Below are 27,488 nucleotides of genomic sequence, written 5' to 3' on the forward strand. Positions count from 1 at the left end.
ATTAGATACACATTGTTTTTAATATGTACCTAGATGATGTAATGATGAGTATATCTTAAAAAAGTTTTTTAATGTTTTTGAAAAATCTTCATAGCTGCAAATCCTGTAAAAAAAAATGAAGAAAGACTTTTTGTAACTGATCATTCATTTTTATTAATATTTTTTTCACGCAGCATATAATAAAAGTTCTATAATCTAGAAGAATAAAAAACTAATGTTAAACGATGTGCGTTACTAACTGTAAGCACAATTTAATGCTCCGTGATAAATGTATTAATATAGGTTGCAGATTTACAACAAAGGGCTATACGATCAGTATTTCTTGTAATGTCCATCAATAAAGGCTTTTTTACCATTTAAAAAAAATCTAAAGCATTTATTTTTCATGACAGTTAGCGGCATCTATTAAACTAAAAATGAATACGTGAAGTAAGTGTTTGTTCTGCAGCACAAAAAGAAGAAAATTCACTGTTATTTATAGATCACTGTTTATAAATAATCTGTCAGAGTATTGTCAGAGTCACGTCAAAATTATGTCAACTCATACTAAACATTACTGTTAATCGTTTTTGGGTACAAAATAAAACAAAATTGCAGACACTTATCTATATTAAACCAGCATTAGCATCAGAGAAGATAGTTGCATATTGTTTTCGTTAAATCAGATTGAATTGCACAATATTTTTTAACAACTGCTGAATTGAAAACATGGGTAAGTTAATTCTAAAACACTTTAATCGTAAGTTTGCTGGATATTGTGTGTATTTATTTTTATTTTTTCATATAGCTCACATGCCTTACAAAATGAGTTATAACTTCGAAGGCGAATGTCGAAGAAGGCCTGAGCAAAATCTTTCAGGTGCAAGTAAAAATGAGAGTCGAGATACTCTACTACAAAGAGCACATCAAGAAAGACAAAAAAGACAGGTTTGTTTTACTATACTTGAGCTATTTTTGTGTTAATGACAATTAATTTTAGGAACAACGTTTGAAGTTGAAAAGTACCCTCATTCTTCAGTCTTATATTAGGAGTTATTTAGTACGTAAACATAAAAAACAGGAAGAAAGAATAAATTTTCATCAGAGTGAAAGTGTTCTGAATATCAAACCTTTATTGGGGAGGCTATTATTCTTCTACAATTCTAAAATTGATAGTGACTGTTTGGTAAATTAAACTACAAGTTTGTATGATATTCTGGTTTCAAAATTTAATTTTAGGTCAAAGCATGCCAGATATTGCTAGATCAACATTTACAATTAGTACAACAAATGGATGCTGATAATTCATTAAATTGGTCAATAAAAAGGACATTGGCTTTATGTATAAAAGAAATGGATGATAACCCATTAACAGATCTATTTTTACATTTTATAGATACCTATACTGCAAATACAAATTCTGTATCAAAGATTGACATATGGCCTTACTTAATTAGTAAAGGTGAGCAAACAAATTTCACTTAAATTATCATCGTGTATCTCATATTTGAGAAAATGTTAAACTTTGGAAATTTAGCATATAAAGTGAGGTATTTAAAAAAAATCTTTGCAGGTTACTTTACTAAACTAAGATATCTGTTGGAATGCAGAACAGAGCAATTAGAAATTATTTTGAAGCTAATTCATCGACCACTCCTATATGTAAATTCTCTACCATCTCAAAAACAATCAGAAGACATTTGGTCTATGTTTTGTAACAGTTTCTTATCTGCCACAATTACAACACAAATAAAAGATATTCTTATTCCATATTTGAAAAGTGTAAACTTTCCATATGATGATTTTGTTAAATTTCTTTATGGAAGTCAGCGCTGTAATATGGGAAATGCACTACTTTATTGCTTCTTAGTTCTTGAGTCTCCTGGTTTTGGTATGTACAACAATATTTATTAAATAATTCATTGAATTGACTTCTGTTTAGTAGTAGCTTATTTAGAATAAGTTACAAACTCTGCTAAATATTTTTAAACTACAGCAACTAGTTTTAATTAATCTTAATTTACTCATTTGCTTAAATTAATATTTGATTTAATTATCTAGAGCCAACAAAGAAGAGTATAAAGGTATTGTCACTTCTTAGTGCAAACTTGCATCAACTTGCACCTAAAGAAAATTACAATATGGACTATGATAGTGATGAAGAAGATGAAATTATGGAGATTTCAGATGAACCAATTACTTTGCAAGATTACATTCACCTTTTAAATAATTCAGACAGAGTGAGAAAGATTTATACGTATTTTGAAGACCATGTAAATGATGAGGAAGTAATACTTTCTCTGACAAACTTGTCGCAAGATCTTCTGCTATTTTGTAAAGATGCTATTAAGAAATTTGCGTAAGTAATACAAATTGTGTTTAATAGGCATGTTCTTAACATACTTTTTTATTATACAGTCTTGTTTTTATGTTGGCCTTGAAAGGTACATTTTTAAACATACTGTGGCAATGGATTAAGACAAATCAGTCAGCAGTTTATCAGTCAAGCAATGGACTTTTAGATTTCTGGAAAGACATACATACTGCAATATCTGTATTTTGTAGCATGTTTATTGTATATACAGATACATTACTAGATACTGGTAAGTGAAATAAGTAGCAGTAAAAAAAAAAATGAAATTTATGCAGGACATTAATTGTTTTTAGAAACATCAGATACATGTGGTATTTTTAATTCATCAGACTTATGTTGTATGTCAGAGATGCTCAAAAATATGTCAATTACATTAATTGAAATGGCATATCCATTATGTAGAACTACAGTAAGTACTACATACCTAAGTAAGAAATAAAATGGTTTTACAATAGAATTTTATTTCTCAGGGAAACATATCACCAGCAATTCTTCATCTCTATAATACATGTTTAAGCTCAGNTGTAATGTATTTTTAGGAACTAAATCCACAATTTTGTATTCAGTCCTCTGAAGAAGATCGAATGCCAACTGCTAGTACATGTTTAAATCTTTTGAAACTTCCAATTATTAGAGATGAAGAAACTTTAACTGCAAAAGTTTTAGCAGCTATTGAACAACAGGCTGGTTTTGAATTATCTTAATTTATTATGTTTTTCAATTTTGTTGACTATAACTTCTCATTTTACTGTTTTATTCAATTGTATAAAAGTTTATTGATTTATTTTTAAATAAAATGATAGTAACTTATAATGTGTACCCTATTTATCTATAGCACGACATTTAGAGGTTGAATTTAAAAAATCCTTTCCTAGTGCTCGGCTACATTGTACAAGGAACATCTGTGTAAAATTTGAAATATATACCCATGGACAGGGTGTGCGTTAATTAGTTAACAATGTAAACCCAGTAAATAATATATACTCATCTTCTTTAGTATTTCCTGCAATATCCTCAATTTGATGACCATCTTCAATCATGTAAGCACTGGTGGTCTTGTATTATTTGATATTTGAGCTCCTATGGCCTACGCGATGCTTATATTTATATTAAAGCTTATTACTTAATATTATATTGTACTGGACCCCTCTCTTTGCTTTCACAGTACTGTGATAAGTATTAACAGTTTACGGTTAGTCAAAACTTTTAACTTAGGTAAAAGATTGTTCACTGTGTTTGTTTGTAGAAAATCACAATAAATGGCAAACTTTAAACTGGTATTTACTTTTGATAAGTTACTACAGACAATGTACAGCTATTAATTTTTAATAATTTTCTATTATCAACTGTAGCGTAAACGTAAATACTGCCAATATGATATCATCCTTCTTTTAACTTTTTTAATATTTTGAAAATAAAGCATTTCCAGAAGTATAACTTGCTAAAACGAATATGCCGTACATCTTTAGAGATAATTATTAATGTACTTGAAAATTAAACATGATTTTTATATTACAGAAGAAAATCAACCACCGTTGTTAACAATTGAACAGCGATCTTTAGCATTTTTACAAACACTACCATTTCTGGTAGAATTTAACAACAGAGTTTTGCTTTTGAATTATCTCTGTTTAAATAATTTACGGGAGGATATGAGATTACAACGTGAATTTTTATCAGAAACCCCAATTGTCATAAGGCGGGCCTATTTGTACGAAGATGCCTTTGAAAAACTATCAAGAGAAAACGGTAATACATTATCGCGTATAGTTGTGTGGGAAGAATTAAACAAAATTTTTTAATTTATAGAATCAGATTTAAGACACAAGATAAGAATCCAATTCATCAATAATGTAGGACTTGAAGAAGCTGGAATAGATGGTGGTGGAATTTTTAAAGAGTTCATTAACGAAGTTTTAAAAACCGCATTTGATCCAAATCGAGGATTCTTCCTACTAACAAATGACAATACGTTGTATCCAAATCCAAATGTTCATTTAATTGTTGAAAACTTCGAAGAACATTACTATTTCATAGGGAGGCTTGTGGGAAAAGTATAAGTCATTCGATTTTTAAATCACAAGATTCTAAAATAAAAACTGTTTTAGGCAATTTTTGAAAATATTTTGGTGGATTTACCGTTGGCCGAATTCTTTCTAGCGAAAATTTTGGTCGACAAAGCGAGTGCTCATTATTTAAAATCATTGGATCTTGTGCTCTATAGGAATTTACTATATTTAAAAGATTTTACGGGAGACGTTCAAGATCTTGGTTTAGATTTCACTACTATAAATAGCGATTTAGGGGAAACCAAGGTTTGTATTTGTTTTTATAAACACCGCATTGCATTACACTTTTATTATTTCAGTTTGATTAACTTCTGTTACTTAATAGTTGATTAATTTATAGTACTAATTACATCCTTTGAATTTTTTATTTGGATAAGATTGGCTTTTTGCAATCCAATATTTAAATTTCATATATTTCAAAAATTTAGCTTCTTTTGAAGTGTACTTGCCTTGTATTTCATTCATTCGTTATTATTTAATATTCAACAATTTGTTTTATGCTTCGTTTAAATTAATAAATAAATATTTAAAATATTTTCAGATGATAGAACTTAAGCCTAACGGTCGAAACATTCCAGTAACTAATTACAACAGATTAGAATACATCCATAGACTTGCTGATTATAAACTTAATACTCAAATTAAAAAACAATGTGCCGCATTCCGAGCAGGATTAAACAGTGTTGTTCCCTTGTTATGGTTGAGATTATTTGACCATTATGAACTTCAAACTATTATTAGTGGAAATAATCAAGAAATTGACGTAAATGATCTCAGGACTCACACTTCTTATGGAGGTAATACAATACTGAATGTTATTCTCAATGAAAATTGCCTTTCTTACTTTTATTTTCAATTTTAAGGTGAATTTACTAAAGATCATCCAACAATTGTTATGTTTTGGAGAATTCTACACAACTTCTCTGATACACAAAAAAGACAATTATTGAAATTTGTAACAAGCTGCTCAAGACCACCACTACTTGGTTTTAAAGTAAGTATCTCAAATCATTTCTAGTCAGTAATGTAATGTAGCACTTGTAATGTATTTTTAGGAACTAAATCCACAATTTTGTATTCAGTCCTCTGAAGAAGATCGAATGCCAACTGCTAGTACATGTTTAAATCTTTTGAAACTTCCAATTATTAGAGATGAAGAAACTTTAACTGCAAAAGTTTTAGCAGCTATTGAACAACAGGCTGGTTTTGAATTATCTTAATTTATTATGTTTTTCAATTTTGTTGACTATAACTTCTCATTTTACTGTTTTATTCAATTGTATAAAAGTTTATTGATTTATTTTTAAATAAAATGATAGTAACTTATAATGTGTACCCTGTTTATCTATAGCACGACATTTAGAGGTTGAATTTCTAGAGCCAACAAAGAAGAGTATAAAGGTATTGTCACTTCTTAGTGCAAACTTGCATCAACTTGCACCTAAAGAAAATTACAATATGGACTATGATAGTGATGAAGAAGATGAAATTATGGAGATTTCAGATGAACCAATTACTTTGCAAGATTACANTTTTGTTGACTATAACTTCTCATTTTACTGTTTTATTCAATTGTATAAAAGTTTATTGATTTATTTTTAAATAAAATGATAGTAACTTATAATGTGTACCCTATTTATCTATAGCACGACATTTAGAGGTTGAATTTAAAAAATCCTTTCCTAGTGCTCGGCTACATTGTACAAGGAACATCTGTGTAAAATTTGAAATATATACCCATGGACAGGGTGTGCGTTAATTAGTTAACAATGTAAACCCAGTAAATAATATATACTCATCTTCTTTAGTATTTCCTGCAATATCCTCAATTTGATGACCATCTTCAATCATGTAAGCACTGGTGGTCTTGTATTATTTGATATTTGAGCTCCTATGGCCTACGCGATGCTTATATTTATATTAAAGCTTATTACTTAATATTATATTGTACTGGACCCCTCTCTTTGCTTTCACAGTACTGTGATAAGTATTAACAGTTTACGGTTAGTCAAAACTTTTAACTTAGGTAAAAGATTGTTCACTGTGTTTGTTTGTAGAAAATCACAATAAATGGCAAACTTTAAACTGGTATTTACTTTTGATAAGTTACTACAGACAATGTACAGCTATTAATTTTTAATAATTTTCTATTATCAACTGTAGCGTAAACGTAAATACTGCCAATATTTTTGCTAGCAAAATTTAAGGGTGAAAGGGTACGTCGGTAAGTCAAACCATTTCAAAAATTATTTTTCGGTTATTATGCTAAAATTATGAAGCAAATTATGATACTTTATCATTACGAAACCTTGGAATAATCAAATATTTAAATTTATGTGCTTTAGTTTATAATATAAATAACACTTAAAGTTAGGTTATAAAAGTTCAGCAGTTCTCAAATGTCGACCCACTGCCCTAGGAAAAAAATTTTAAACGATTTAGAAACAGCGGTCGCGGAAAGTCTGAAAGGAATTATTTTAACCAACCCAAATGTTGTTACATTAAATTTTGGTCAAATATTACTAATTAGAGATTATGCGCACACTAAAAAAGTGATTATTGTTTCTGGTGGAGGTGCCGGTCATGAGCCAATGTATGCTGGTTTTGTTGGAAATGGAATGTTGAGTGCAGCCATTCACGGTAAATAATTTTATATTTATCCTTTAATCATATGCATTAATTCACAAGGACATCTTTTGAAGCGTCATGACTAAATTTCAGTATTAATAAAAGCAAGAAAGTATTTATGTTTTACGATAATTTTGATTACGTGCAAATTTCTTTTTATCAATAACTAGATTTTACCCGCGGCTTCGCTCTCGTTGATGTCCTAGATATGTGTTAAAAATCCTCAACGACTGCATAAAACTAATTTTTTCTATCTCTCGGGAACAGTTTTTTTTACTGGATAAAAGGTACCCATGTGCTTCTCTGTTGAGGTGCAAAAATTGGTATTAAACTTTCATAATAGTCGGTCAAACTGCTTTTTTTGTTTAAACAAAAAGACTGCAAAAAGGTAGATTTTTATACATTCATTGTTCATTAGGTGTTTCTCATTAATTATGAGGGGGATATAAGCCAACGTAATAATGTGTCACGAGAGAGGGAGAGGGTTATTGCTTGAAGCGTAACATTACTCTTTCTGTTTCAAATGAAGTATACCGGAAATACAGAAACAAATGCATACATGCTATATACATATATCATCTTGATTGTACTGTTTCCTTTAATTGGGAGGGATAGCTAATTGCAATTATAAGTGGAGGTTTACTAAAACGAGAGGGTAAACGGTATATGAAATTCGTTCGTCCAATGTAGATATTTTTCTATGAAAACTAGAACGCCATAAGTTGACGTAAGTTGCTTGGGACAAATGCCACAAAAAAAATTTGGATATTCATATTCAGAGATGTGATTTAATTTGAAATACTTGCATTCAAAATGGAAATACAAAATAAAAATACCTATTCTTATCATGCATTTAAATACTCTTTTGATAAAAGCAGTTTGTATTCTATTTCAAATACTTTTCCAAATGTATTTTTTATTTGTAAAATGCAAAATATATTTTTGCCTTTACAATAAGTTTTACTAGTACCGATCAAACATTATATAAACTGATGAATGAAGGTTGCCTACATTGGCTATTGAAGGTATTAGAAGCTTAAAAAGGGAACAGAAAGACATTCTATGAATGCCTACTAATTCATCAACTGAAGAGAGCCCAAAAAATTCTAAACTCCTTGGAAATGGATAATCTAAAATATTAGATCGATATTGTTTTTCGAGTTCAGTGTCATGGTCCATGGAATTTTGAAGTTGCAAATTGTTATCAGCACCTGCCAAATGAGGAAGGAACTACGAAATTCTATGAATTACGACAAAACAGCCCCCAAAACAATATCGAATTGATATACGCCAGTTGTGTAAAACTGAAAACTACAAGATATTGTGGTGTGCTAATAAATGCTATAATCCAAAATTCTTAGAAAACGATTTAAAAAACTTCACTTATTTGATGAACCCATAGCTAAAGAAACTATGGATTCCATTTCTTTCTCTTATTACAATGTGTAAAAGATCGGAAACAAAATGGGATTGTAAATATTTTGATATAAAATGATTTATGTTGATTTTACATCAACAAAATTATTTGCAGCCGTATTTTGACTCTTATCTTTTACCCTAAACAAATTATTTTGGCATCGGTGTCTATTTAAAACGGGTGAACAAAAGGCAAATAAGGAAGAGCATATAGAAGAATTATTTGTTGCTGAACTGAAGAAACTGTAATTTTATATTTATGCAAATGTAGAAAATTACTCAATTAGGTACTACAAAAAATATTTATTTGAAAAAAGTATTTTAAAAATACAAAAGGGAAATCTATTTTGTATTTTACATTTGGAATAACAAATCAAAAAAGGATTTGCATTTTGTATTTAAAAACTTTTAAAAAACCGTTTTGCACATCTCTATTCATATATTTATAGATAGGTAGTGTAGTAAGAAAATATGTGCATAATTTTCCGATCAGGACAATTTTTTTCATATACATATTTAGGAAAAGAGGAATCTTCAGCTGCTAACGGGACTCCTTCGGTTGAATAGATATTTATTTATTTATTGTAGGCGAAATATACACTTCACCACCAGCAAGTGAAATTTTTCGATTATTACAAGAATTATCATTTCATAGCAGTAGAGGCATTCTTTTAATTATTCCAAACTATTCTGGAGAACGTCTACATTTCGCCCTGGCGGTAGAAAGGGCCAAAAATGAAGCGATTCCCGTTAAGATCCTAATAGTGGACGATGATTGTTACCAAGGAAAGCCGTGGAAAGGAAGATGCGGCTTGAGTGGTATTGTTCTGGTGCAAAAAATCGCTGGTGCAATGGCAGAAGCAGATTTAGAATTAACAGAAATATTTCCTTTCTGTGAAAAGGTTGTTAAAAAATTACATTCTATTTCTGTTGTTGTCCAAAAACCTACTCCTGTTCGCGGCAAATGCGTTTGCATTTTCGAAGAACAAAATGTTGTGATAGAATTTGGTGCTAGTTTGAATGGTGAGCCTGGCATAAAAAAAGAACTTGACAGTGCCACGGAAATTTGTCGGTACCTCCTGGACGAAATAACATCTCCACAAGTTGGGAATCCCATTGAATTTAAAGAGGACGAGTCTGTCGTGGTTTTGGTGAATAATTTGGGAACGTCAACGGCTATTGAAGAACTTGTTTTCACGAAGGAATTACTAAGTCAATTGTATGAAAGAAAAGTTAAAATTGATAGGGTTTATAAGGGCAAATTTGTGTCGTCTTTGGATACTGCAGGTTTTTCTGTGACATTTTTAAAAGTGTTTGACAAGCGTGTAATTGAATATTTGGATGCGCCATGCCAAGTTCCAGCTTGGGGAAATCTGAACAATTTTACAATTTCCCCGAAACTTGATCGGGTCATATGCGCGAAAATTAAACCTTCGACCGCTCCCGTTCCTCAAGTGGGACCGAAATTTACGGAAAGTGGTTCCAATACTGTTATGATGGTTCTGCAATTTGCTTGTGACGCTTTATACTCATGCGAAAAACAGCTGAATACAATTGATCATGAAACTGGTGACGGAGACGCAGGAACCAGAATACGAAGGGGAATGGAAGCCATCGATGTTGCCATTAAAACCGAAAAAATTAATTTACTTTATCCCTATACAATGCTCGCCATGTTAAGTAAGATTATCGAAAAGGATTTGGAAGGACCGTTAGGCATGATTTACAGTGTGTTTCTTGAAGCTGGCTCAAACGTGTTTCGAATAACTCCTGATACTGAACCCATTACTCCTAAATTATGGTCAAAAGCTCTCATGGAGGGGGCGTCAGCAGTTAAAAGGTGAGTTTTGTCCTGAAGTACGATTCTTGCACTTTAACGTGGTACAAAAACAATAATTAATATTAAGACACCCATATCAGTATCTGAACGATGACATTCTTTGTAAAACCTGTAAGGGCAGGTCTTTATTTAATAAAAAACACACTTCAGCAGTCGCATTTTCTCACTGGCAGGTGTGGCTCCAATACGTATTCCTTATTGTCCCGATATCCCTTACTTCCACAATAAGAATGACTGAGTTTATAGTACGTTAAAATCACGCCTTATTTTTACAACGATAAAAAGGTCTCTGTAGTGGACGTCTTTTACTTCTACAATATGACAATCAATTAAGAGGTTGCAATAAATATTTATGTGTTCATAATTGTTGCTTTACAAGCCGGATAACCCTCGCTTCGCTAAGAAAAAATTAATTATCATTCAGGAATATTCTCGAACAATCCAGAAAATTCTTAACATTCTCGAACCATTCAGGAAACATCTGTAACATTCGGACCAGACGTTGGAAATCAATTAAAACCTTTATATACTGCCTCTCTGTATATGGAGTTCTCTGGGGCGATAGTCTTTTAATCCTCATATTTTTTAAACCAACCCCTGCATTATGCAATATTATGTTTTTTAAATTGAAATACATTTTTTGCATTATTGAAAAGTCTTTAAAGTGTTCCTGTTCATAACAAAACTATATAAAATTCCCTCTCAACTGTACAAATTGCCGTGTCTAACAAGCCAAAGCCTTGTTCTTTCTCAATTTTTTATTTTTGTTTGGAGGTGTCTTACAACAGAAGCAGGTTGTCGGACAATTTATGATCCACTTTATGTTTGTTCCACCTTATTGGAAAATGGTTTGGATCTAGTAGGAATATCGGCTATGGAAGCAGTGGGAGTTTCCATTTCTGCGGCAGAAGAAGCTGCCCAAAAGACTAAAATGCCGTACGCTAAATATCCAGATCCAGGAGCACATTCAGTCGCAATTTGGATGAGAGCAGTCTTAGAAGGACTCAAATGTAGATGGATTGAAGATTGAGCTATTATCTTATTTACCCTTATCTGTATCATATTATATCGATATGCAATATTTAACTTTATTAAACAATAAAGATGCACGGGCTTATACTTACTTGGTTATTACAGTTTGGTGTCTTCATCATCATCATCATCAGGTCGTCAGTCCTTAGACTGGTTGGACATGTACCTCCACTCTTTCCTATCCTGAGCAAATCTTCGCATTTAACTAAAACTAGAACAACTCAAATCCTTAACTGTCTGCGAACAGTAATCTAATCTTGGTCTACCTCTACCCCTGCTAACTGCCGTTTTTGCCTCTAATATGTCTCTGACTAGACCATCGTGCCTGAGAAGGTGTCCTACTAACCTATCTCGCCTATTTCTTATTGACTTCCGTAGAGTCCTCTGTTCTCTTACTCTTTCTAACACCTCTCCATCCACAGTATCCTCATCATTCGCCTGTAATACCACATTTCGAATGCTTCTAACTTTTTCTTTTCCGCCGCGCCCACTATCCATGTTTCGCACCCGTACAGCGCCGTGCTCCAAACATACACCTTTAACATTTAACATAAAAAGTGACTTCTTTTCATTGAAGGCGCTATCCTCTCCTTTATATCCCTACTACTCCTTCCGTCCTGACTTATCTGACTTCCTAGATACCTGAAATCGACCACTTATTTTAATTTCTCGTCTCCTATCTTTATATTCGCTCTTTCCCTACTTTTTTTTCCCTTGCATACCAGTATTTTTGTTTTACTTTTATTGATTTTTTCACACAGTACTGTTTTGTTAATATCGCTTCCATTTTATTTAAAGCTATCTGTAACTCCTCCTTGCCACATGCTAATACTGCTGTATCATCTGCAAATCTAAGGATACTAATCTTTTGTTCCTGTGTATCTATCTCTACAGTTTTACTGTCTTTAATGATGTTGATCGCGTCTTCGATGTATAGATTAAAAAGTAGTGGTAACAGAATGCATCCCTCTCTGACTCCTTGTTACCGAAAAGTGCTTCGTACAACTACAGTGTCCTGTTTTGGCGTTGGGGTTTGAGCTATTTTGTTTATTCTACAACAACCGCCAAAATTTTTCCAATCTTCATATTTTTAGTGCTACGTGGAACTCTTCTCTCATTATGGAATAACTTAGCTCATCTATCTCCACACTACCTTCCATCTCTAATATATCTCCTAACTCATGGCCTGCGTATAGGTTCTCTAAATATTCTTTCTACCTATCTGCCTAAAATTAGATGTTTTGAAATACCTTATCCAAAAGAATTCAAAACTTAAAATTAGGCTGAAATTCAATGTATGGATAAAAGCCAAATTCAAACTAAAACAATGATCTTCAATAAATATTGAAATAAGCAAAATATTTATATTGCAGTGTATTCTCAATAATATATCAAATGTGACTCAAGGATCGTAGTGGAACATTAATGAGCCTACGATTAATAGCAAATCTCAAGAGATTGCGTGTACTAATTGCCTGTGGTTTATTTCAATTGTTTAATTGTTTAATATCAGTATTAGCTTATTAGAGAGTCTTGTCGGTAACAATTTATCCTATACGTTCTAATATCGTTCTAATATCGTTGATGTTACGCCGCCATCTTTATTGATGTAGATGAGCGTCTAGAATCCAAACAATTTGAACGAATGTGTGTTGTGCGTTTGTCTTTCTTTTGTGTATACCGTAGAGATTTTAATCATTTTTGAGGATTACGCTTACGACTTTTTGTTATTCTTAGTGAAAAGAATAACAACAAATTTCCTGAAACAAATGTCTCTTCCCTATGCACATGCAATATTGCCAGATGGGCAAACTCTTCTGCTTCATTGGCAGTGGGAGATATATTCCGAGAAATTGGAAGTCTTTTAACATTGTTTTCGTATAGAGTTGGAATGCTAGTAAAATTTTTATTATTTTTTCTCAAAATGAAAATATGGCTTAAAGGATCATTTTCCCGGACTATTCTTCCTCAGTTTCGTAATAAACATTCTTATGCTCTTACCGACGATTTATTTTTGTTGAAGTAACGGTAGAAATGGTCCTACCTGATTGTATGATAAGACTGGGTGGTAGAGAAGGGAGGCCTGCCCCCCCTTGGATTTCTGGGGACTAGTTCTTCCTGCTACTACTGCCACGGCCACTATGGTAGCTTCGTACTTGAACGGAGTTAAAGGAAATTTTTATTGAAATACCGGTTTATATAGAGAAAGCGCGTAGTAAAATATTGCGAAAAGATGATTATCACCATAAGGTCGTCAGTCCTAAGACTGGTTGGACACGCAACTCCACTCTTTCCTACCTTGAGCTAATCTTCGCATTTCCCTAAAACTAGAACAACCCACATCCTTAATTTTCTGCGAACAGCAATGTAATCTAGGTTTATCTCTACCCCTCCTAACTCCCGTTTCTGCTTCTAATATGTCTCTGACTAGAGCTTCATGCCTGAGAACCGAATTGGTAACAAAGCAAGTAAAATGACTCATGAATTGCAAGCAGGTAAAAGAAGTCGATGGAAAAATTAACCAATAAATTGAGGCGGTTGGAACCAAATACACGCTCAAACTCTACTCATTGTTAGATATTCATGTAAAACAGCTAAAGCAGAGAACTAGAATTAGAGTTTTTTAGCGACCATAATCTTTTACCAGATCAAGAAGCATAACGAATGTTTATAGATCACAAATGACACACTTTAAACTTATTGGTGTCGTAATTATGGTAACACAAACCGTTGAAATAATGCGTTTTCAGAAAGCAATGTTTTTTATCACAGTATAGATAAGGCGGTTTACATACACATAATTTCTCATTTTTATTAAAACTTCATTTTATCTTCATGGCTCCGTATATACAAAGGTATGTATTTTACATGTACAATACCTATTTCATCTATTTCTGTTATTAATGATTATTTTTAACAAAAAAAAGGTAACCGAAGTATTAATTTATTAAAACAGAACGATGTTTATCTAAGCAATAACTAGTAGATAGAGATTTTATGATATTAAAAATCCCTTATCATTATGATGAGAGCTAATTACACTGTTAAGTGTTATAGATTAGGAATATGTTTCAGTTGATAATACTCTACTTTGTAAAATACCTACCTGTTCAGTGTTCATTGTTTGTTATTTAATTACTTCTATATCATGTTTTACATGTGCAGTGTACAAGTTAATATTCTGGATACTTGAATGTAAATAATAATACCATTATATATGGTATACAAATATGTAAGTATACTTTATTTCAAGTATTTTCCATTCTCACATTTGCTGTAAGAAAATGCGGACGTTTACACTGTGCTTGAAAAAGAAATCATTTTTTCAACAGACTGCGCTATACACTTAGCAAAGATAATTCTCAACGAAATTAAGGAATCAAATATTTGATATCGATGTGAATCAATAGACTATCTATTGCTTTGTATTACAATATTTTTTAGACAAAAATTTCAGTTTTCCCTCAGTTTTTCTTTGAATTTTCAATTATAAGACATTAATGTATGCAAATAATGAAAAATGATAGATATATCTTGCGATTGTTCAGACATTTTAAGATATATATGTCTATATGTATACAAAAAAGTTATTGAATACGACATTGTTATTTGAAATTGTAGACAAAGAAGAAATAAAACACATATACACAAAAATGTTCTGTATCTATAAAATTTAGTAAAGATATTGAACCCTCCTCTTATATAAATCGATCGGTGCACATTTTAATTTTTTTAAATCAGATCCAAATGTTTAAAATAGTGTTACTATACCGGTCACTACAGCTGGGATGAGCAAAGAGCAGACCAATGCTCCGTTCATCCTTTAACACTACATTGGAGGTGGGGAAATCTGTATTCAATGCAGTATAATACTTAATAACGGAGCAACTTTTTAGTTTGCTCGCAACCTACAACGTTATATTGATAGACAAATTTCTATACTGTCGCAAAATGAATTCCGTCGCTGTTTTAGTGGATAGTATAACAAAAGATGAAAGTCGGTTGATTCAATACAGGAACATTTAATGAGATCAAGAATTTAAGAGTAGCAACAACCAAAATTGTGACTAAGTATACCTTTTTAGGTAATTTAAAAAAAGATAAATTTGCAAGGATCATTAACACCTTAATCTAGCCGGTAGCTATCTCAGTAATAAAATTACGTAAACAAACAAATAGTATTTCAAATACACAAAGGGACACTAACTCAAAACCAAATGCAGGACAGAGATAATTGATTACATTAATGATAATGTGAGTGAAGAATCCTGTTGAAATTTTATACTTTGTACTGCGCTTTTTTATGCAGTTTTTAAATGGTGGTGCTACTATACATACATACCCTAATGTTACTGTGTCTTGTTGTGGTACATTTAGTTGTGGCCACTCGCCACTTGATAAAGACCCCTAATAAATGTACCCGCATACCCGAAATCAAGTCAAGATAATGCGGAGGTGCAAAGATGCGTTTCAAAGATCTCAGCATTCTTCGTTCATTAAAATAGAGTGCGAAACGACTGGGCACACAGCTCACTAATGCTCGGCATAAATTATTCAACTTTTCTCGAAAAGTTGAGTTGCTATGAATGCACAGAACATATTTCTAAAAATAAGAAATGTTTCACTAATAATAGCACCATAGTAGCTAATTTATCGGAGTTTTCCATACCTATACAAATCTTTTGTGAACAAAATAACAACCATTACTCATAATTCTGGTTATTTCATGTAGGGGAGACCGGGGCAAAATGGGATACTTACGAAAGAAATCATCATATAAAAAAAATTAAATTGTTTAATGGAATAACTTTTATTCAGATGGCAACATTATACATCAACTTTAGATATTCAAAACATTCTATACGATAAATCACTTAATTTTCGCATAATGATGAACAACAAACAATTTCTAATTTTGTCCCGACCACTGGGCAAAATGAGAAATGGCACGGGGTAAAAAGAGCATCTATTTTAATCAGACTGGGAGCGTTCACAAAAATACGCAAAATTGTCGTGCTCATCAACTCCAACACAGGAATTATATTACGATCCCAATTATGGCACATGCTATAACATAGTAAAATTCCCATCCTTTGGTCGACTGCGAATAAGTTCGAACAGTAACTACAAGCGCAATACCCAGCACCATCCAGATTCCAATGATAATTTTATTTCACTGATGCTCTTTCACTTCTCTTCATTTCGTCCGTCTCATCTTTCTCACCCCAACCGCCACCCACTTACCCATTCTCATGATTCTTAAAAGGGGGCTGAAGAGGACCTTCCGCTCTACTCGCTGGAGTAGTCCGTAGGGACTGCCTGCCCAATAGAATTAGCAACTGGTGTGAATGACTCATCCAAGTGTTTTTCAAGCGCACTTTATTTCTTGGGCTTCTTAATATTTTTCTATCCAGACTGAGTATCTTGTTAGGCCCCGACAATTTTGCCCCAACAAACATATTTTGAACTTACACCAAGTACTTCTAACATAAAAAACATACTGCAAAAATATTTAGTTACTTGCCTGATAACACGTCAACATTTGTCACAAAACTTCACAGTTCAGCCAAAAAAAATACCGCTGACTCAGTTGACTCATGTGGAGCGAATTAAGTTCGTCCGAATAGCCCTGTCGGGGTCACATATGCGCATAGCATAGCATTACGTACATTAGGGCTCATCTCGTCTTGCCCGAACCTCGTTTTGCCCCAGTCTCCCCTAGTTTTTTCTTGTGATTTGTTCTTTAGCCCGAAATTGTAATTTTTTACAAAACAAGTACAGACTTGAGAGTTATATTAGTATTAGTAAAAAGATCGTCGTAACAACTAAGTATATAAAATAATATATTCTTATATACAAAATCTCTACGAAATGGCACTGGTATAATTAATAAATAATTAAAGGGACATCCACTTTATAAAGAAAGATATTAAATTAAAATTACAGTAACTCTAAGACCAATGGTTGTCAGACACGTAAAAAATACTTATGTGAAATATGTACTTTTTTGTAGTGTATAGAAGATTTAAAAATGATCAAATTTTCTAAAAAATTTAGCAAGAATGAGATTATCAAAATTAAGTTAGGGAGGTATGAAAATAGGCCTTCATATTAACATTTTGCACAAATTTATAATAAAGTTAGACCGCTGATTAAGAAACATACATACTTATATGAAACTGTTTTAATTATATCTATTAATCATGTATATAGGAATGAATTTAATTCAGAGTTGGTATGCTGTGTGTCAATGTATTTACGTTCAAACGTTCATGTTACAATAAATATATTGATAAAAGTATATTCAGTAAATAATAGTAGCAATAATAATTTAATCTATTATTTTATTAAATCAATAAAACTGACCATTTCTTCTGTTTCTTAGCTTGTTTTCTACAATATTCAGTTCCAGTTATTCCAGTAAAAACTCTAACGAATAAAATAAATAAATTCGAATGAATGGCTTAGTAGAAAACTTTGTAACAATAGTGATCGATTTTAATTATCAATGATAAAAATTAGTTAATTAGATATTTACACAATATTTATAAAAAGAAAAGTAATCTCAAACGATTCAATTGTGAATTAATGAATTTAATGTTCATCCACGTAGGACTTTACATAAAAAAAAAACTGAAAATCCCTTTACAAAGTATATCTAATTATTTGTAACGGTAGTACCTATCTGCAATTATTCTCCAAACCAATAATTACTTTTGCTGTTTCACTTTATAAAACCGGACGCAAATATAAACGTTTCATTCATAGATTTATTGTGGCAATGAAAATGGAAACGTAGTTTCTGTGAACCCCATATAGGTAGGTACATATGTATTTCTGCTATAGCCAAAGTAAAATCATCTAATACCTTTATTAATTGACGAGTGTTATTCAAGGTAAGTCCTTGACATTTTGTATTGATTGTTTACCGCATGCTAGATGTTACATACATAAAAATATAAATTAAAAGAATCTAGAAACCTGACTGTGTAAAAAAAACGGACTAAAAAGATGGTGCAAGAACATAGTACGTAGAATGTATCATACAATGTTTTTTTAGTATCCGTCTGGGGTCTGACAATTAAAAGATGATACATAAGGTCATAAAATCTGTAAAAAATCATCCATTCAAACATGATAAATAATGGCAATCGGAGGTATTCGGATATTCGATTCATGTTTTACTTTTACTACTCCTTCTGCAATAAATTATTATTTATCAGACATTTGATTGGATTATTTTTTATTGATTCCACTTCCACGACTTATCACTCACTTTTTGATTGGCAGACTCAAGATGAATAATAACAAATTACCATTTTAATTTAAGGAAAAAGGATTTAAATGTACATTATAATATGTTCCTTTACGTTATCTTGGTTCCATCTTTCTAGTTCGCTTGATTTTTTTAATTTAAATTCTCATTAACTACTTTTTAGTTTTGTTTTATCAATATTTTGTTAGTTCCTGGCTATAAATACCGATTTGTGGCCTATTCCTGTAGATGTCCAAGTAGATTTATTTAATTGTAAGTTCATATCTAAGAAATATGTAGAGATCTTACCTACCTTCCAGGTTGTGTAATTCTTAAACGGAACTTATGGCTGTAGAATAGTCTAGGAAAGAGGAAATATCAACTTAATTTAGAAAGACCTATTAAGTGATACTACTCAGTATATTCACACAACTTTTTTTCGTTTCTACCGCCATTTTATATTTTACGGTTGCCATTTTACTACTGCGAAAATAAATGTAGCCTATGAGACGTAAATCGATAGACTTCTCATTGATTTTAAAATCAGTTGAGCCGTTGGGATGCTTCCAGCATTGGTGTAAGGAATCCAATCCAGATATGCGTGAAAAAAATAACCCTGGTCTTTGGGTAATAAATCAAAGTGTTAGTGAGCTCTTTGGGCTGAGGGGTGGGGCGAGGTGAATTCTTTGAAGGAATTGTGCAATATTTTAAAACAACAAGTTAAAGGATTTTTGTATCATTGTTGTAGTCAAAACAAACGATAAAATTTCATTGCTTTTTCAGTGTATACAAGTATACATGTCTATCTATATTATAAACAGACGACTGTTATTACACATATTTACCATCTATATAGCACTGTAAGCATTGATGTAGGTGTAATGATTATCAGCATGTACAGCACCAGATCAGCTAAAAATAAAAGGCGTCCAATGCCTTTTTGGTAAACCCCGAAAAACATTCTAACGATTCAAATGAAGGCAACTAGGTAATCATAGTCTAACCTTCAGGATTAGGTATTTAAGACGAAAAAGAAGGAAGAAACTATTATTGTTTTTTTGAAAAAATAATAAGTAATTTGGCTGTGGTAAGCTTATGTTGCCCTCAATCGAAAATTAATGTTAGTATTATATTTAGGGGATTGTCTAAAGGTGTTGGTCATACCTAGTGTTAACCGGTCATTGCAACACTCACTTTGACATCAAAATCTGCATTCTCGAGTCCTCTATTCAATTCGGGACTTCATTAGAAAATAATAATAAATTCCCTAGGAAATAATTTCGAAAAGTTCAAGAATAGAAACATTTAAAATATGCAATACTTTTTAAAACAGCAAACAGGGCGTTCCAATTTTTTTGTTTAATTTTACTCATTCATATAGAATGCATTGCAAATTACACCTTGCAAAAGATGTAGCCTATTATTACTGCATCCGTGTCATTACATAAAACGACACAGTCACGCAATATTGGTTGTTACATATTTTATAGTAATGTCTTTTAAATACCTGAACCAATTATAACATATTTCTTTGTTTCCTTAAATAACAAATAAATCGTTAACGCTGCTTGTCAGTAATAATATTGCTGAAAAATTTTAGAAATCTATAAATTATTTACTGTTTATTTCTAAGATATTTAATATTTTAAATTAAATTGCAGTAAGTACTTTACAAAAATTATACACTTCCAAATATTTCCAATAAAAGGATTTAGTCGATTAATAAAAGACAACAATAAATTATTAGTATGTTTAATTCCATGTGATCAGATTTTAATGATTTCAATCCCTTTTTGTCAGTGTATTAATTTTTTAATCAACTTTCAGTCAATTCAAAAGCCTAAAGGCCCGACAGGAATTAGTTACAGGTTAGGCTAGGTTAGGTAATCTACTAAAATTTAAATACTGACCCTTTATATTTAAATATTGACAATATTTATATACTAACCAAAAGGAATTAAATCAGTAAAATACAAGCCTTAATGAAATACCTCCCTCCTAATTAAACAACAATTATATAAATATGAAAATTGGAAAAACTTTGGCGGTTGTTGTAGAACAAACAGAAAAGCTCAAAACCCCAACGCCAAACCGTCGTTTTGGCGTTGGGTTTTAAACTTTTCTGTTTGTTGTACAACAAATATATAGTGAAAATTATTTTTTCTGGTCAATAAAAGTCGCCTATAATGTAGTGTAATAATTTTTTCCCAATGAACAATATATATCGTAATTGGTAAATCGTAACTTATTTGTAAATTAGTTATAATGTTTAGTTGGTAACTATTTAAATAGGTAACTGATAGATAATCTAGCATATCTTACTGTAGTTTGGAATAACATTAAACGAACCATATTGAGAGGGCAACTTCGTTAGTCTACTTTGAATTAAGGACGTAACTGTAGACTTTTTACAGAAACTTAACTGTATGAAGTACATAGCTCTGTGAAGAACATTATCAATGATATCAAAAATGTTACTGTGACCATAAAAACTACTCCAAAAGACTTATACGCAAGGTAACTAAGTTTACCGATTGTAGAAGAATAATTAAGACGAAAACAAACAGATAAACATTCCAACCAATCTAACATCTCGTTTCAATTTTTGAGCTAGACTTGCCGGCCAAACTACTTTTTGAGGACCATAGCAATTCCACGAGCCATATTCAAGGCTTTGGTCATACAATAAGACTAGTACTCTTTCGCGACCAAAACACGTCTTGCGGTCTAGACTTGCAATACAAGCTCTTGGTGTAGTCACGAATTCTTCGTACTACTACTTTCGATTTTCCGTTTAGTGCATGTCTAATCCAATATTTGACATTTTTCATTTGTTTGACGAATTTGGGCCTTCCTAAATTCTGATTATATACCCCCACCGTCGCCCTTGGAATCCACCATCATTGTCCCTTATGTCTTTCGTTTGGCCATTAACAATTTGTAAATGAGAACTTACGTCCGCGTAAATATCATCATTTTTTTATCTTCTCCAGTCTCCTCGTCAATTTTGCAGCTAAATTACAATTCATATGTAATGGTATTCAGGAGCTTGATGACAATATTTCGTAGATACTGTCACCCCCTTAATTATTAGGTTTTGTGCAATTTTTTCTAATACGTTAATCTTATTCAACAAAGGATTCTTTTCTTCTAGTGCATTTCCTTAAGTGTTATTGAGACATTCTATTTCCCCTCGGAACTGATCATTCTCGCATTTTAGCTCGGCCAGTTCTTTTTCAAAATGTCAAACTCTTGTATAAACTAGAGCGGGTAGATCGACTTGCGAGTTTCGATGATTTAGGGAGCCGGACCATAGGTTCAACTGAAATGGGGGGGGGGGTTCTTAAAGAGAAACCAGACTAAGACAAGTTCCTGACAGAGGGCAGCAGCTTTTTCAGTGCTCAGGGTGACGGAGATCACGAGAATCGGTATGGCACTCTGATGCACAATACTGCGATGTGGAAGGCAACGGGAAACCACCACATTATGATCCCGAGTAAAACGTACGTTAAAAATTAAATGATGGCGTCCTATGGGGTAAAGCTCTCCGGACGTAAACTAGTCCCCCATTCGGATGTCCGGGCGGGGACTACCTCGGGGGATGTCATTAATAAGTGCAATAGAGATAGGTGCAATACTTCACGAGTCGGAGCGTGGAATGTTAGGACAATGAGGCAAGTAGGGAAATTAGAAAATTTAAAAGTAGAGATGTATAAATTAGAATTAGATATAGTAGGTATTAGTGAAGTCCATTGGCCCAAAGCTGGAGACTTTTGGAGTGGAGACTTTAAAGTAATGCATACAGGATCGGTAGAAGGTAATTCAGCGATAGGAATTGTATTGCGTAGGAAAGTAGGGCAGAGTGTAGAAAGTTATTTACAAAAAAGCGATAGGTTAGTTATGGTTAAATTAAACTCAAAGTCGGTAAAAACGGTATTGATGCAAGTCTACATGTCTACATCATCTTACAGTGATGAAGACGTAGAAAAGGTATTAGAAAGAATAGGACTCTATGGAAGTCAATAAAAAATAGGCGAGATAAGTTAGTAGGACACTTTCTCAGACATGAAAGTCTAGTCACAGACATATTAGAGGCAGAAACAGGAGTTAGGAAGGGTAGAGGTAGACCTAGGTTAGATAGTTAAGGATGTGGGTTGTTCTAGTTTTAAGGAAATGCGAAGTTTAGCTCAGGATAGGAAAGAGTGGAGGTGCGTGTCCAACCAGTCTTAGGACTGACGACCTTCTGATGATAATGATGAATATAAAGGTAAGGAGAATCGCCTTACGAGGTGTGAGGCATTCGTGTTTGTTAATTTAGAACGAAAGCATCAGACTGAAAGTTAGAAGATATTGAGCAGCTCAGATTTTATACGCCAGGTGATGATTTTCTTTCCTTTTGAAAGAACAATTTAAATGATTAATAATAATTAAAAAGTATTAAACTTTGTAACGTGAAAGCAGTTTGAAAATCCCAAAATTGGTCTTTTTTTATATTAAATGCGATGTATCTTGAAGACAGTACCTAAACGAAAAAATTTCGAGAGACCTTGTCTCTTAGGATGACCCAAAGTAAATTTCATTTTTTGAATCTTCTAACAATAACTTGTTAATAAATTACCCAAAATCCACCCCCGATATTCGTGTTCAGCGTGCCAAAATAAATTTTACATTTGATATTCCATCTAAATAACGTCGGTTACAAAAAATCTATTGGCATCTACACTACACGTTTGTTATACCGTAGCTGTCATAGAGAACATTATATAGGTACACTTTCAATTTGGATTTTAATGAAACTTGGCAAGCTGTTAAGCGGAACATAGACAAATATTATATCTTTTTAAAAGTGGACATTCAGTTAGATATGATACAAATAGGTTTTGGTTTTAATATCCTGGCTTTAAAAGTTGGTTAGACATAAAGCTTTAAAAAAAAGTAAAATTATTGCTTTCTTTTATAATGATGAGCAATATACTGTCGCTCTAGAAACTAATCGTAAGGGACGATATGTTTGGATTATTAAAATAAAAACTCAAATTTAACACTTATTTAATCAAGAAAAACTTAATGTTACAAAAATATACAAAAAGGTGAAACACGTGTGTCTTACAGGACAGACTTAAGTAGACTCTTCTCTAAAATTAAATATATTGGACGTGACCAATCGTTCACAACTTCCTTCTTAGAATCTTTGCTATTATTCAGTATGAGCACCCCGAAGGGTGGATGGTCAAAGAATGGTTTACAACCCTCATCCGTCTACAATTCCTACATATGGCTGTAAAAAGACCACCCGCTAAAGCAGCAACCTTTCTCTTGAATAGCATGAAAAACAATTTGAAAGTTTTAAGTTAACATTTCGTAAAATAAAACATGNCGATCGACTTCATTTTTCGTACTTTTACTAAGTACATTAAAACTCATAATTTTAGAAAAACTTTATTAGATTATCGTTAATAATTAATAAAACATTATCCGTTTACAAGAATGGCATTCATTCAATTTATTTAGCAAGTCTACTTTTGTGTTTTTTTTTATTCCTTACAAGTGCTCTGAAGATCATAATTGTCTAAATCTAAACATTTCCGTTTATAAGCAAAAACTGATTTCATCATATTAATTGTTTATTGTTAGAATAGAAATTAATCAAGTACTGGCCTACATAAAAAAGTCGCGTGGCAACTGAGATTCTCTCTCTCTAACTCACAGGGTCTGCGCTGACGGACAAGACATAAGAACTCGAAGACGATAATTATAATTATTACAAGAACAGTGGTTAAGCACAATTAAAATACAGATTAAACAGCATCGGATGATACATAACACTTTCAAATTGGTTTAAGAATACCCACATAAATCACGACACAAACAGAAACAGATCTAACTTATGCGTGTTAATACGACAACGTGCGGTGAAGACATTAATCAGGTAAGGAAAAGCATTTTATTATTAGCTGTTGAACAGGTATACTAACCATAAAAATTGTTTAAACATTTCTCTGTTATACCTACTGTTGCATAATATACCTAAATTAATTAGTAATCACATATGATGCCACAAATAAATAAGTTAAAAATAAAATACGCGTTTCGACATACAAGATGTCCCGTTCAGTTCAAAAGTCTCTCCATGGGTTTATTTTTAGTTAATTGTTATGCCTCTGTCTTATTTCGTAAATTCGGTACCACCAAATGTCAACCTTTTTTTAATTGTTACATTTGAATGTGTTATAATATCATCATCATAAGGTCGTCAGTCCTAAGATTGATTGGACACGCACCTCAACTCTTTCCTATCCTGAGCTAATCTTCCCATTTCCCTAAAACTAGAACATCCCACATCCTTAACTATTTGCGAACAGTAATCTAACCTAGGTCTACCTCTACTCCTCTTACTCTTATTTCTGCCTCTAATATGTCTCTGACTAGGCCTTCATGCCTGAGAAGGTGTCCTACTAACCTAACTCGCCTATTTCTTATTGATTTCCATTAATCGTTCGCGAGCATAGAAGTGACTTCTTTTTATTGAAGGCGACTCGACCTTGCGCTATCCTCTGCTTTATATCCCTACTACTCCTTCTGTCCTGACTTATCTGACTTCCTAGATACCTAAAATCAGCCACTTCTTTCAGCCATTCATCTTCTATCTTTGCATTCGATCTTTCCCTACTTATAATATAGTGCTATAATATAACTGCTGAAAATTCTTTTATCTCCATAAAAGGGCATTACTAGCAGAGAAAACAGATTTAGGAGAAAATTTCGTTTTAACTTCAAAAATAAATCGAAATGTATTTACAAAACTTAAGAAGGAAAAGGTAACAATTAGTCTAAGAGCCAGCGCCTACCAGACTTACGTACATACGTTAAAAGGTTGATTTTTTTTGTGTTCTCACTAATGTAGAGATCAATCTTTGGGAGTTACCAATTTTCACCAGTGGGGACTAACAAGTATCAAGTGAGTAGGGCCACAATATATAAATTCTCTCGTGTTAAAGTATAGAATACTAAAATTTGACTAACGCCTTTAAATAACCATTTTAAGTCAATATTTACAAAGTCAGACCGATCCAAAGTGTCTAACACTCCCGCAGATACAGCACACGGTCAGGTGCATCTAGATAACATTGTCCATAATTAATATAAAACAGTGTTAGTTTAGTGGGTCATTAGTGAAAATTATAATTATGATTTAGAAATTATTTTACGGTATAATATTATTATTATCATTATATTCCCTTAGACTGAATAAAGGTCAGATAGTACTACATGTGAGGAAGTGTTTCGCTAGCAACGTAAAGTCAGGAAATCGCATTTAAGAAATGTCAAAATTAGGTGTAAATGTAGTTCTAACTGGCGTTTATTCAGTCTGAGGGAGTTTTTAACCCTTTGAATACATCTGATTAATTTCTCCATTAATACCTACTCTCTTATTACATTCACGCTTGTGCACCTGATGACCTTTTGCTGTGTCTGGGAGAGTGTTAAACCCTTTAGATCGTTCTGATGTTTTAAATAGTGACTTAAAATAGTTATTCAAAAACGTCATACAAATTTCAGGTTTTAGAAGAGTTTATATACTGTAACCTTACTTATCTGATACTTACCGAAGTCCCTATTGGTCAGTATTGGTAATCCCTAAACGTTGTTCCCTATACTAGTGGTAGCGAAAACACAGAAAAAGAAATCAGCCTTTATACTTTTACATAGGTCGGGCAGACGATGGCTCTTAGACTAAATGGGCAGTTAGATAAGTGAATTTTTGTCGTATTTTATAAATGATAAGATGTGTATAATTCTGAAAATATATCGTGAGAGTTTTGTAGGTATATAAGTAAGAATATGTATGGGTAACTTTTTAATTTAATAAAACCTCATTTGCGTATACACAACTCACTCCCCCTCCCCCTGGGGTAAGCAGTCGTATTTGCAACAAACTTTTTCATGCATTGACAACAATCAAATATTGACAAATTACATGTTGTCTAATTTTTCGTTGAAATACTCGCAATGCAACTTTCCCCACTTCCAATGTAACGTTAAGGGATGAGTGGATCAATGTTATGTCTTTGCTCATACCAGCTGCGTCGTGTTAGTTAGTGAATATTGGCTGACCAAACGGGCCACAAAATGTGATACGTAACCAGGATAAACCTTATAGGGATAAACTCTAGAGAAAGGAGCTGAAATCAATATGCTCAAAGTTCAAATGTGCGACGCGGGAGTTTAAATTTCGAGCCTTCGTGAGCTCGACATTGAGAGCACAATAAGTTTTTTGCTTTTAGAAAAGTGTTTTTGGTTGTTAAATAATTGACTTATAGCTCAAGCACTAGAAAAAAAACCTAATTGTATTTTTGACAGCAAGTTATCTGAACCAGATTTGTAGAGAATTAAAGAGCCTACAAAATGGCACTCAATAGATTTCTATAGAACTGAGATGAACGATTTGTTGCTCATAATAATCTATACCTTCACAAATTCAAATTGGACCAGTCAGAGTGTGATACAGTGCAATTTACAAAACAATGCTCTAATTTGTTTATAGTGCAATTATACAAAAACTCCTCATGCCAAGTATTTCGTCTTTAGTCTTTTATGAACTTTAAAAGGTAATGGATAGATAATGATCTGATCGGGTTCTACACAGAACCAATTTGTATGTTTTTTAATTCTCTACCTCTCTACAAATAAAAAGGCGATCCAGTCGATACTTTTCTTAACACAAACAAAAAACCAAAAAATATCTTTATTATCTCAACCTGTTGAGTTAGTAATTAATAAACTGTTACAACCCTAATTTGCTCTGATTCCATAAATAAACTTCAAAAAGGGAAAGAAAAGGTAACTCTAGTGCTATCTATTATCATTACTGAACTAGCCTTTCTCTGAGTCATA

General features: G+C 32.4%; 3 protein-coding genes across 5 annotated transcripts in view; all 3 read left to right on the forward strand.

Annotated features, from left to right (window-relative positions):
- Positions 1-514: 514 nt before the first annotated feature.
- On the forward strand, positions 515-5,698 carry LOC108741126 (ubiquitin-protein ligase E3C). The gene is made up of 15 exons (XM_025977012.1): positions 515-712; positions 788-927; positions 980-1,165; positions 1,219-1,441; positions 1,553-1,870; positions 2,041-2,338; positions 2,398-2,582; positions 2,647-2,762; positions 2,824-2,877; positions 3,850-4,102; positions 4,163-4,407; positions 4,462-4,668; positions 4,964-5,219; positions 5,286-5,416; positions 5,478-5,698. Exons 1-15 carry the CDS (start codon positions 709-711, stop codon positions 5,640-5,642), a joined length of 2,781 nt encoding a protein of 926 aa, XP_025832797.1. The 5' UTR covers positions 515-708; the 3' UTR covers positions 5,643-5,698.
- Positions 5,699-6,045: 347 nt separating this feature from the next.
- On the forward strand, positions 6,046-11,429 carry LOC108741124 (PTS-dependent dihydroxyacetone kinase 1, dihydroxyacetone-binding subunit DhaK-like). 3 transcript variants are annotated; one of them, XM_018475781.1, is made up of 4 exons: positions 6,046-6,646; positions 6,997-7,062; positions 9,055-10,306; positions 11,081-11,429. In XM_018475781.1, exons 2-4 carry the CDS (start codon positions 7,014-7,016, stop codon positions 11,334-11,336), a joined length of 1,557 nt encoding a protein of 518 aa, XP_018331283.1. In that variant the 5' UTR covers positions 6,046-6,646; positions 6,997-7,013; the 3' UTR covers positions 11,337-11,429. The 3 variants fall into 3 exon arrangements, with proteins under 3 accessions (XP_018331283.1, XP_018331284.1, XP_018331282.1); XM_018475782.1 differs by having other exon boundaries at positions 6,046-6,510; XM_018475780.1 differs by having other exon boundaries at positions 6,046-7,062.
- A 3,017-nt stretch (positions 11,430-14,446) lies between these two features.
- Positions 14,447-27,488, forward strand: part of LOC108741125 (organic cation transporter protein) — a 31,983-nt gene continuing 18,941 nt past the window's right edge. Inside the window, exon 1 of the mRNA XM_025977007.1 lies at positions 14,447-14,570. The gene's annotated coding sequence lies outside the window, so the exon portion shown is untranslated. The remainder of the gene's footprint in view (positions 14,571-27,488) is intronic.

Source organism: Agrilus planipennis, unplaced genomic scaffold (genome assembly GCF_000699045.2).
Source record: "Agrilus planipennis isolate EAB-ADULT unplaced genomic scaffold, Apla_2.0 scaffold31, whole genome shotgun sequence".
Classification (NCBI taxonomy): domain Eukaryota; kingdom Metazoa; phylum Arthropoda; class Insecta; order Coleoptera; family Buprestidae; genus Agrilus; species Agrilus planipennis.